The 12,455-nt window shown below is 39.6% G+C and overlaps 1 protein-coding gene across 3 annotated transcripts; it reads left to right on the plus strand.

Moving 5' to 3' along the window:
- The first annotated feature begins 7,750 nt into the window (after window positions 1-7,750).
- Window positions 7,751-10,812, plus strand: LOC149178036 (uncharacterized). Of its 3 annotated transcripts, XM_089420243.1 has the most exons (5): window positions 7,751-8,020; window positions 8,142-8,373; window positions 8,470-8,561; window positions 10,102-10,174; window positions 10,272-10,360. In XM_089420243.1, the coding sequence occupies exons 1-4, from the start codon at window positions 7,891-7,893 to the stop codon at window positions 10,125-10,127; spliced, it is 480 nt and encodes a 159-aa protein (XP_089276369.1). In that variant the 5' UTR covers window positions 7,751-7,890; the 3' UTR covers window positions 10,128-10,174; window positions 10,272-10,360. The 3 variants fall into 3 exon arrangements, 1 of the variants encoding a protein (XP_089276369.1); XR_016258151.1 differs by lacking the exons at window positions 7,751-8,020; window positions 8,142-8,373; window positions 8,470-8,561 and adding an exon at window positions 8,655-9,807 and having other exon boundaries at window positions 10,272-10,812; XR_016258150.1 differs by lacking the exons at window positions 7,751-8,020; window positions 8,142-8,373; window positions 8,470-8,561 and adding an exon at window positions 9,806-9,937 and having other exon boundaries at window positions 10,272-10,812.
- The last annotated feature ends 1,643 nt before the right edge of the window (window positions 10,813-12,455 follow it).

Genomic DNA, 12,455 nt, shown 5'->3' on the forward strand with positions numbered 1-12,455 from the left:
TTCTCCAACAAAACTGGTTTCGTGAACATGTCTGCACAGTTTTCCTTTGTATGCACCTTTTCAAGAGAAACTCCCCTTTCAGTGATAACCTGTCTTACAAAATGATATTTGATTGGAATATGCTTTGATTTACTATGATAGGCCGGATTCTTAGCCAAATGTATTGCACTTTGACTATCACAAAGTAACCTGATGTTGTCCTGTAACCTACCAAACTCACCAAGCAAACCTTTCAACCAAACCGCCTCTTTGCAAGCATGAGAAGCAGCAATGTATTCTACTTCAGTAGTGGACAAAGCAACAATGTTCTGTAGCTTTGACATCCAGCTGATAGCTCCACCTGCAAGAGTAAAGACGTACCCTGAAGTTGACCTTCTCTTATCCGAATCACCTGCAAAATCGGAATCAACATATCCGCAAACAAATTCACTACTCTTATTGTAAGAAATACAATAACTACTTGTGCCTCTCAAGTACCGAAGCACCCATTTCACTGTTGACCAGTGTTCTTTACCCGGATTTGCCATGTACCTGCTGACAACCCCAACTGCATGTGAAATATCTGGTCGAGTACAAACCATCACATACATTAAACACCCTACTACATTGGCATATGGAATTCGAGACATATAATCCTTTTCTTCATCTATATTAGGACATAAACTCGAAGAAAGCTTAAAATGGGAAGCTAAAGGGACTGAAACAGGCTTCACATTATCCATACCAAACCTCAAAAGTATTTTCTCAATATACTTTTGTTGTGATAGCCATAGCTTACCATTGCTCCTGTCTCTGAAAATCTCCATGCCCAAAATCTGTCTTGCGGCTCCTAGATCTTTCATATCAAACGTCCTTGCCATCTGAGTCTTCAACCTGTTGATTTCTTCAATGCTTTTGCTTGCTAAAAGCATATCATCAACATACAACACTAAGATAATGAACATGCCATTATTTAACTGCTTAAAGTAAACACAATGATCATATTCACTTCTTACATATTTCTGACTCAACATGAAAGAATCAAACTTCTTATACCACTGCCGAGGCGACTGCTTCAGGCCATATAATGACTTCTTGAGCCTGCAGACAAATTTCTCATTGCGATGCTGAACAAACCCTTCCGGTTGTTCCATATATATTTCCTCATCTAAATCACCATGTAGAAATGCAGTCTTAACATCTAATTGCTGCAACTCTAAATCAAACAAAGCCACTAATGCTAACACAATTCTAATTGAAACAATTTTAACCACCGGTGAAAATATCTCATGAAAGTCTATGCCAGCTTTCTGAGAAAACCCTTTTGCAACCAGTCTTGCTTTGTACCTGTCTTTCGTATCATTCACACCTCATTTCACCTTGAACACCCACTTGCATCCCATAGTTTTCCTGCCTTTGGGAAGTTCAACCAGATCCCACGTGCCATTCTTACCTATGGCCATCATTTCTTCCTTCATGGCTGCTTTCCATTTGTCACTATTTGAACCTTCTACAGCTTCCTGATAACACAAAGGTTCATCATCATTAGCGATCAAAGCAACTGAAGTAACATGATCATCATACCTTCTCGGAGGGCGTTTGATCCTTGTAGACCTCCTTAAGAATGTTTCTGGTGCTTCCACAATTGGCTGTCTATCAACTGTAGGAATTTCTTCATGATCGCCATCTGAGACCTATTCATGTCCTCCATCTGAACCCTGTTCATAATCTGATTCTGAAACCTGTTCATGACTAGAATCTAAACTATGGTCGTTATGACTATCATTAGAAATGCTGTCAAACTGAATATGCTGGAAATCAGATACATCATCCTGTTTCAATCTTCTATCTACATCTAACTGTACAAGAGAGGATTCATTAAACTTTACATCTCTGTTGATGATGATTTTGCGGGTAGTAGGATCCCACAATCTATACCCCTTTGTTCCATCACCATACCCAACAAAGACATCCCTTTTCGGTTTCGGATCTAATTTAGTTCGCTGATGTTTAGGCACTAGAGCATATGCATCACAACCAAACACTCTGAGTTTAGAATAGTCACAAGGGTGTCCTTTCCATACCTCTTGCGGAACCTTGCAGCCTATCGCCGTTGATAGAGATCGGTTTATCACATAACAAGCTGTTGCCACCGCTTCCGTCCACAACTCCTTTGGCAACCCGGCGTTACTCAGCATACACCTTGCTCTCTCTAGAAGAGTCCTGTTCATGCGTTCAGCAACTCCATTCTGCTGAGGAGTATAAACCGTGGTCTTATGTCTCTCGATCCCTGCATCCTTGCAATAGCTGTCAAACTCCTTGGAGGAAAACTCACCACCATTGTCAGTTCTTAAAAATTTTATAGTTCTACCAGTGCTGTTTTCTACCAATGCTCTAAACTGCTTGAAAACTGTAAAAACATCAGACTTCTTTTTCAACATGTAGACCCATAATTTCCGAGAAAAATCATCAATAAACGACACAAAATACGACGAGCCACCATACGACGCTATAGGGGCTGGACCCCAAACATCTGAATGAATATAATCAAGTATCCCTTTACTAGTATGTTTGCCTGTTTTAAACTTTTGTTTACTTTGTTTACCAAACAGACAATGTTTACAGAAATCCAATTTTCCAGATCTTAGATTAGGAAGTAACTTTCGGTCAGCCAAAATTTTCAATCCTCTTTCACTCATATGCCCCAATCTTTGATGCCATAAGTGAATGGAACTACTGTCATGTTCAGACACAGACACATGATCTGACCCAGTTCTACCTTCTAACTGAAATAGATTTCCTACTTTCTTAGCTTTCATAACTAGTAAGATGCCTTTGTAAATTTTCATTACTCCACCTTGAATTACAGTTTTATATCCATTCGTATCCAGTGCTCCTAATGAAATTAGATTTTTTCTTAGATCTAGTACATGTCTCACATCAGTTAACATTTTGGTTGTGCCATCAAACATTTGCAGTTGTATGCTTCCAATTCCCACAATATTACATGTTACATCATTACCCATGTACACAACACCATCATCAATTGATTTATATGTTTTAAACCAATCTTTATGAATACACATGTGGTTAGATGCCCCGGAATCTAACAACCAATGTTGATCATGTTTTGAAACATTAACAGACAATACCTCATCACTCATACCTGAACCTGATACTGAACCTGTATCTGTGGTGTTGGCTTCCTTCTTTTCTGTCGAAGAGCCTTCTTTAGCAGCCTGCTTTCGCTTCCAGCAATCCTTTTTCAGATGTCCAGCCTTGCCACAATGCCAGCACTTCACCTTTGGCTTCTTTCCTTTGGACTTTGAGCGAGAGTCGCTATGCTTTCCCCCGGAGTGTCTCTCTCGTGAGCGACCTTTGGCCATCATTACCTCTGATGTAGAGGTGTCTGCATTCGACCTCTTCCTCGTCTCCTTAGCCAACAAGGCTCCAACAACATCGTCAAACTCAAGGATATCTGATGTACTAAAGCTTATGGAAGTAACAAAGTGATCCCAGGATTCGGGCAATGAACATAATAGAGTTATTGCCTTATCCTCTGAATCAAATTTCACATCTAGACTGTCTAATTGCACCAATAAGGTATTAAAAACATTCAGGTGATCAGCAATTGAGGTACCTTCTTTCATCCGCAAACCGTAAAGCTGCCGTTTCAGGAGAATCCGATTTGTCAAAGATTTCGTCATATAGAGCTTCTCAAGCTTTGACCACAAGCCTGCGGCGGTTTTCTCTGACACAATGTTGAACAGAACATCATCCGCCAGACATAACCGAATTGCGCTCAGAGCTCTATCGTCCATCTCATCCCATTCATCCTCCGTCATGGAAGGAGGTCTTTTGTTTTTCCCCAACAGTGCTTTCGCCACACCTTGTTGAACCAGCAAATCGTGCATCTTCACCTTCCAGATCTCAAAATTATTCTTGCCATTAAATTTCTCAATTTCAAAACGGGCACTTTGAGTTTTGGCCATCTTGTATCAACAAAAAAACACAATAATCTCCAATATCCAACCAGCAATTTAAAAAAAAATTGCCTATGCCTTTGTCATAACAAAGAAAAAACTGCCTATGCCTTTACAAAAAAAAACTGCCCTTTGCACTTATTTTTCTTAAAAAAAAAACTTTCCTTGTACTTGTGCAAATTCCACCCTATAAAAAAACAAAATACATACACTTCTTGTTTTTTATTTGCACCAATAAACCAATCTTTTATTTACGGTTTTGATATTTACTGTTTCGCAGAGAATTGCAAGGGCCGCCCACTAAAGTACTCAGAGTTCGAATTTATGTTGAAACCAATTGTTGGAACCACCATGAGAATTATTGAACCTGGAAGTGTTTTTGAATGCTGTCACTGCGTTTTAAAAAATTGACTAACTGGCACTGCATTTTAAAAAATGACTCAACTTGTTTTACGCTGCCATTCCCAACGACAGGGACTCTTCAATAGTTTCACCTATTGTATTAAAGATATATCTTGCAAGGATACCGAGCCAATTAGAATCATAAATCTGACATAGTAATCACTGTAGCCTCTCTGATATTGTAACGATTAAACTCTTTCGAAAAAAATAGTCTCACCATTACATAATGCCAAGGATTTAAAAAAAAATGGAACCTTTGCAATTTCGGATGGCACCTTTGATCAGCGCAGCACCGCAGGCAGGTTCATGCCCGCACCAGCACAGTCCGCACCTTCTGAACGCATTCACACGGATACACAGCAGTCACGCACCAACAGCTCCAGCAACCAGAAAAAATGCTCCACGCACCAGGTATTACCGCGTTCAGCGCAGCCCCTCCTCTCGTTAGCGCAGCACCTTCTGAACGCACCAGCGGTTTAAAAAACAATCAAACCATTAACTCGCACCAGCACTCCGGGACTTGATACAACACGACCTCCTCCGCTGCGCCAGACGTCCAACAGTGCTCTGATACCAATTGTTGGAATTCAGAGGCACATCAAATCAATTAAACACACAGCAAAATATCAAGCACATAAACACAGTTTTTAACGTGGTTCACCCAACCAATCTGGGCTACGTCCACCAAACATAGGCATCAGGAATTTATTAATCAAATTGGAGATTACATCAAGAAATCCTCACAAAACTCTCACACTCTTAGCAAACCATCCGAATGGTTGCCTGTTATATAGCATAGAGAATCTAACAGCCCCATTAACTCCCTCACATCAAATATAGGAGGCATTAACTCCCTCCCAACAACCTGGAGTTAATCTAGGACCTGAATTCTATTGTTGTCATCAGCTGAGATTTTTCCTATTTTGCTCCAAACAGAAAATCTCAACAGACCTATGAAAGTCTGAGGGAAGCCAAAAAAATAGTTGCCGTAGAAGAGCCGAAAATGAAAATATCATTCTTTGGGTGGAGAAAAATCGACGATATGGAGTCTAAGTCCACAACCAATCAACTACTAATTCCATGCCATATTCTCCTATTGCCAGCAAACATTCCTCTGCCAGTCTCCTCTCTCTCGTTTCTCCACCCTCTCACAGAATCATTTGTACATTTGCCAAATGTTTTAATTATCACATCCTCGCAATAGTTAAGAGGTCTTTAAATATGTACCTAGTATTTAACGTTGGCGTGGACCCTTCCAGAAAATATCTATGAGAAGATTCTTTTACCCAGAATGCTAGCCTGAACATAGACATTGTAAAACATAAAAAATTAATTAAGTCAGTCTTTGTCATAAAGGGGGACCCTACAGGAAGAACAAAATCAATATTCACATGAAAGACAGAAAAGGGGAAAATAGTTCACCTCCAACTCCTAATAATAATTAGATGGATAAAAGCGAATTAGATGGATAAAAGCGGTTAGCTTCAATTTCTGACTATACCGAGGAATTTTTTAGTGTAGAGAGTGAAGAAAGGCAAGCCAGAGAATATGCAGAGTTCAGAGTTACAGGCAGGAGGAATGGTGGGAATCTCAAGCCAGAGAATATGCAGAGTTCAGAGTTACAAGCAGGAGGAATGGTGGGCATTTCAATTATGGGTGGAGAGCTTGAAAAAAGAAAAACTGTTAGGCTTTTCTCTACGATTCTTCGTCTTCTGCTTGAGGTCTCTCTGTGAAATTGTCCACACAGGAGGAGGGTTGAGGGCAAGGCTCTTGGTTTGGCAGGGGTTATCTCAGGGTTTTTTGTTTCCTTTTCTATGCCTTCGGACTCGGGCTTACAATAGAAGCATCTGGAAAAATTGCTTCCATCTCTGATTATGCTCCTCGAAAATGTTATAACAGTATGACTTTGATATTACAAATACCCCTTTTAGACTCTTTTAATGCTGAAGGAGCCAGAGAACTGTTGTAAGTTGAACCACTCATCTCCACTGCCGATAGTTTGGAAGGGTGCTTGTCTTATCAGAATGAAGCGAAGATGCCTTTCCCAATATGAGAGTATTACAAGAAAGTGTAGTCGGTTACAACCCTGAAAAATTATTTCTTCAGTTAAAAAGCCACAGGTCTGGGTAATCTGTTTATTCTGTCAAATTCATTCAAGATTTGCGTCTAGCCTAACAAATACCTTGCAAAGAAACCATGTCTCCAGAAGTTTGAATCCTTGAGATTATCACCACAGTTGTTTAACGTGCGAACCAAAACCTTGTTTACAGAACTGGACATTAACAAGAAGAATTGGACATTAACAAGAACAATTGATGGAAACCCCATAGATTTGACCCAAATAACCACATCAAAACTTAGTTTTCTTCATGTGAAAACAAAACCCAGAAGACAATGTGGATTTTTTTGGTCAAATCTATGGAATTCCATCTGATGATGTTGTTTACAACTGTATTCATTGATGAGATATTTCTTGACCAATACCTCTGTCTGCAATTATGGATGGGGTTGGATGAATTTTAATTAGGGATTTGCGTGAAATGAAAGCAGGGAGGGCGTTAGCAAAACCGATCACATGATAACAGTTAGGTTTCTTTCTTGATCATTGGGTTTCGATGTTAAGTAGGGTTTTGGGGATTCAGGGAACCGTTATGCTTGACCACCTTTGCTCGATTCCAGGGCACGGAACATTACCCAGTATGTGTTGTTTACACATTTTTGGTGAGTTGTAGAACTGTCACTGTGATGATAATTGGGAAATGAAGAAACAAACTGGCGAGGATAGCGTAGCAAACTAACGAATATAAATGTGAACGTACAGATGTCAGCCATATATGTGGTCATAAATGTGTACACGTGTCATTTGCATAAATGTGTACACATGTTATTTGCACATGAAGAAGGTAGACAAAATTATGAGATGAATTGATTCAAAAGAAAGGCCTATCAACCTAATAAGCATGGAGTTAATTAATAATATTTTTTTAGATCAAGCCAAATCTTTGTTTAAGAGTTAGGTAGTGTATATTTTTTCATTGAAGTTCTAACCCACTAAGCTTAGTGTTTGTAATTCAACATACCATTCCCAACTACGTTGATGCGTTATATAAGGAATAGAAGAGCGATTTCGCCCGCAGCCCGCCGGAATGGTTGGTTCTTTGGTCGTTTATCACGAAGTATCTTATTAGTCCCTGCCATCTGGCATCCGGCAGGGACTATTGTAATCGTTCAATGGCGACTTAGCATTAGTTCAATGCTTTCTGCATCTGTTATACGCCGGTTATCCTAAAGTCGTGTGAGGTTTTATGTGCACATAACCAAAGTCGCATTCCGGGTTAACCTTTCTCATCTTATTTGGCCTCTTCCCGAGGCGGAAGAGGCCTGACCATGGGTTATATTGGTTTTAAGGCTGCTGCATTTTGGCTAACCGTAAAAGGGCTTGTTTTAATGTTAACATTAGTTTTGAAACATTAAATGTTGTTGGTAAACAGGTTTGGTTATTTCATAAAGTATATGCTATGGTTGCATGGTATTAACAGGTGTTGTCATGTTGTTGCAGGGTATTAACAGCTGGAACCGCGGCAGCTATGGCAGCTACAACATGAGGGGAAATAACGGCCGCTGCAACCACAGAGCATATCAGAACCGTAGCAAAGGTCGCCACAAATATGATATTAGAAACCTTTCTCCAAGCCCTAACGTTCCTCAGTTTCTTGTCGAGCTTTTTCCTCTGCAGCTGAAGCTTCTCTAGCATGTGTGTGTGCCTTCTGTAAACAGAATCGAAATGCTTAAAGAAATCTTCAGAGAACGGGCTACCAGCAGTCTTAAAGTTCGACAGTTCTTCCTGCATTTTCTTGCACTGGCTAGAGTTGAATGGGAACGCCGCGTATTTGAAGAATAATGGCGTGGAAGGTGCCTTTGAGCCATTATTGCGCGTAAAGAAGCTTTCGTCTAATGCTATCTTGCCTTCTAGAGGTTCGGCTTTGGCAGCCGGATATGATATCTCTAGGTGCGTTTTCAGTGCCATCTTATCTTCACATTGTCTCTTGCGTTTGTTTATTTTTACCCTCTAAACTTGCTGGTCACTTCTGTCTTGTTCTTGCAGTGCGACTTCTTGTGTGGTGCCCGCCCGAGGGAAGGCCCTGGTGCCCACAGATTTGTCCATTGCCATACCCGAAGGCACTTATGCTCGAATAGGTAACGTTTTGCCCTAAAATGGGCTTTGCCATTCTTGTATTTTTGGTGAACTTAAATGTTTGGCAGTGGACCGATGCAACTTACTGATTCAAAGTAAGAGTGCGAGGTTCGTGGTCTGCCTCTGAAATGGCCTTGAAAGCCCTTCCACAGATATGACGAAAAAGACATAGAAGAATACAAGATAGAAAGAGAGTTCTCTGAGCAATTTATATGCCTTTCGCTCCTCCTCTGCGAAGCTCCTTGTTTTTTCCAATAGCCTATTCATTTTAACATGCTCTTCCTCAAACTAATGCCCCAATTCTGCCATAGAGGAACTATGGTACTCCATGCTTCGTAACTGCCTCTGAAATGGCCTTGAAAGCCCTTCCACAGATATGACGAAAAAGACATAGAAGAATACAAGATAGAAAGAGAGTTCTCTGGTCCGAGCATCCGACCTTCCGGTAACCTAGCCCTCCTTAAGACAACGATTTGCTAAAGGGATACAAGCCATTATTACAATAAACTAGAGTTCTGATGCGATAAATGAAGGGCTCCTTCTCTATGGTCTTCTTCACATTCGAATTGAAATGCCTGAGATATAGAAAGCCTCACCTTACCATATTAAAAGCGATAACAGAGTAAGGAAACAGCTTTCATGTTAATCCGCCTCTGTCACTCCACCAGATTGTGTAGACGAGCATTCCCAATACATTCCTCGCCGGCCTCGTGATCATGACATCCGAATATACTGGTTGAGCTGGATTGCGATTGTTGGCTACCAATTTCTTCCAACATTGCGTAACCGCTCTTGATAAATCCTCCTTAGCAATCTGGTCAATCTGCACGGCCGGCCCTAAAGAAGCTGTTCCGAGCAGACCGTAAGCATGTGGCCTTTTGGTGGAGAGGTCACAAAATATTACACCAGCGGGCGGCATCATCATCTATACAAAGTCCGGTTTCCGCAAACATCACTGATTTGGTTGGTGGTTGTATCTGATTACTTTGATTGGTATCAATATTACCATGATAATGAGGACACCATGGTGCCTAAGAATCAGAGTACGAAGCATAGGTTTTCCTCCTTAAATCTTCCCTTTTGAACTCTACCGCCTGCTGCCTGATTATGCCTGATTAATGAAGATTGCCAACGACCCCTTAAAAGGAAAATGGGAACCTTCAAGTCTCTAATATAGCCAGGTGTCTCGCTTGCAAGGAGGAGGGGACTGTTCTTTCCATTCAAATCTGATGGAACTCTGTGACTCTGGTAAGACAAAAGGAAATGAAGGATGAACGTGTTAATCTGATGCGACCTTAGGTGGCCTGCTGTATAGCTTGCATGTGTTATGCTAGGGAGATAGGTGTTAGGCACATGGCCGTCATGTAGGGCCCACAAGGTGGATAAAAGTTTCGACTTTCATTTTTATTTTTATTGACATCGGTTGATTTTCTTATTTTTATTTAAATTTGAAATTTGATGTTGCATTGTCGTTTCTTAGTTCTCGGCTCTCTAGCTCTTGGGTTATGACACCAGGGTTTTATTGCCGGGTGATTTGTGCAGTGATGAGTATGGTCTGGCAACCGTGAAGGTTTCTGAGCAGGTGGTTCCACCACCCATACGTTGCCCTTATCAGGTAATCTCATAAATGATCTTGCACTTCCCTTGAGTTTCCATGGTTGCATTTTAAAGATATCTCGTGACTTGTTTTTTTATCTATAATTGATTTGCAGGTTCTCCTAGTGAGGTCGCGGCGTTCCAAGGAATCTCCGAGGTAGTTTCCATCATTTTCTGACACCTACATGCTCAAGTCTTCAATGAATTTATGGGTATGTTTAAATTTTGGTCGTGGTCTTCTGATGACTGGGTAGAGAGACAGACAGTCTTGTTGTTAGGTGAATCCCTTGGAAGGTTTTTTATTTCAGCTGTGATATTCATTTGATACACAGGATGTATATGTATTTATATTTTTGTCTGGACGAAAGCGGCTATGCCCTTGAAATTCGTTGTTGTGGTTGTATTTAAGTTATATATTTTCATTTTGGTTATTAGGAATGCCTATAAAAACCGTGTAGGTGGCTATTCCGGATTTTGGGTTTGTCCAACAAACCCTTAGGGTTAGACTGGAAGGTCCCAAGTCTTACTAGACAACGCTTTTGGTTGTCTTATTTGTCTTGGAACTTTATCCAACCGTAATGAATGCATTCTGTAATTTTCTCCTAACTGGTTTGACTTGTTATATAATGCTATGCTATCGGATTATTAGTTCAATAATTTGTTTAATATAGTTCTTCTGGTCATCAAGCTCTAGCATCTCTCTCGTTTCCTGAGTATGATGCTTGTTGTTTAACTTCCTTTTTTTATTCTGTACAATGATGAATTTGGCTCTGTTTCTCATATAGAGAGTCAGGGAGTTTCATTTAGAATATTCCCATTATTGTTTTTCAAATTCTATGTTATTTCGACTTTTTAACTTCATGTGCTAGACAAATTATAAAGAAAATGCATATGCCATTGCTGTGGAACTCTAGTTTTTCTGTAGCAAAACTGAAGTAGTTATATCTTTCTATATGAACATGCATGCACCTGCCCCTCTGTCCAATAGCCTTCTTCTTTGTAGGAGAGTTCTATTGATTGCAAATCTCGTGTAGTGTCTTATTTCCAGGCATTTTGCTTTTGGTCTTTGTTAGTAGCTATGTAGTTACAAGAATGGCTGAGGCTGGAGTTTACCGGAAAATCTTTTGTTGGCAGAGAGTTCTAGGGATTGCAAATCTCTTGTATGTTGATATTGTTGGAACTGTTGTTTTGTTCTTCAAGTTGGTGGCCTCAACTCTGTTTTATCTATGGAATTTGCGCATAGGATACCTAAGATTTCAACGAAATCAATAATTATTATTGGGATGGATGTTTCACATGGTTCTCCAGGGCATGCAGATTCACCTTCAATTTCAGCAGTATGCGTCTTTAACATGTTATCTAGGCCTCTGTCTTGAATTGACGGACATGATGAATTTTAGTATATGTTGTTTATTTTAGTATATGTTGTTTACTATTAAAGATATATTGTATCTTATCTTTAAAGATCTTTCAATTTGTTGTTCAGTGCCATATTTGTATGTTTATCTTTGTTGCACTTACACTATCACGTATAGGTGTTTCTGTTCCTGGGCCTGAATTATGGTACAAAACATTAATTAGATATCCAGTAGATTGGTCAGAATTATGCGATTGATATTAACTAAATATTCTTAAGTTATAACCTGTTAGTTTGTCATACCCTTATCAGTTGGGCGTTGCTTCGCTTTGGGAAAACTATTATGGACCCTGTACTATTCTAATTGTGTACTCGTTGTATCCAAGTTGACTCCTTTACAGTATAGGGATTTCTTGTATTATGGACCCTGTACTATTCTAATTTTGTACTGTTTGGATCCATTGCTGTTCCAACTTGACTCTTTGCAGTATAGGGATTTCTTGTACTTTTTCCCCATACAAGTATAGTTTTTCGAATTGATTGTTTGTTTGTTTGGTTCTCTAACTGTTACATACTTATTTCGTATCACAAGGTGTGTGCTTCATTAGTTTTTCTATCTTATCCAAAGTCTACGTAGGGCTCAAAAACATTGCCTTTTATCAATTAAATAGATCCTCTCTACTATTAATACATTTCACAGATCCAAGCGTCTCAGAACTCTGCATTTCTGAGTTTCTGAAAGGAATTTAGGCTGAAATATGTGAAGATCTAATTTTTTAGTGTTTATTAATTTTCTATGATGGATATTTATCTTGTTAATACATACATTTTCTCTGCATCACCTATCTTGAAGGTGATTGCTCTGAATTGCTCTGAATTGGAATTCTTGGCCTTCTTTATTCACCTTGTTTATTCAAGATTTTAGTTTTTGACCTTGTTTATT

The sequence above is a fragment of the Pinus tabuliformis genome, chromosome 4_1 (genome assembly GCF_031772625.1).
Source record: "Pinus tabuliformis cultivar Carrire ecotype Pingquan chromosome 4_1, CPIR1, whole genome shotgun sequence".
Lineage (NCBI taxonomy): Eukaryota > Viridiplantae > Streptophyta > Pinopsida > Pinales > Pinaceae > Pinus > Pinus tabuliformis.

Excerpts from the sequence above, each read along its gene's own strand:
- LOC149178036 (XM_089420243.1), top strand. The coding sequence starts at position 7,891 with ATGGTATTAACAGGTGTTGTCATGTTGTTGCAGGGTATTAACAGCTGG. Across the intron at positions 8,374-8,469 it reads GCCGGATATGATATCTCTAG|TGCGACTTCTTGTGTGGTGC; the intron begins GTGCGTTTTCAG and ends TTGTTCTTGCAG. Across the intron at positions 8,562-10,101 it reads AGGCACTTATGCTCGAATAG|TGATGAGTATGGTCTGGCAA; the intron begins GTAACGTTTTGC and ends TGATTTGTGCAG.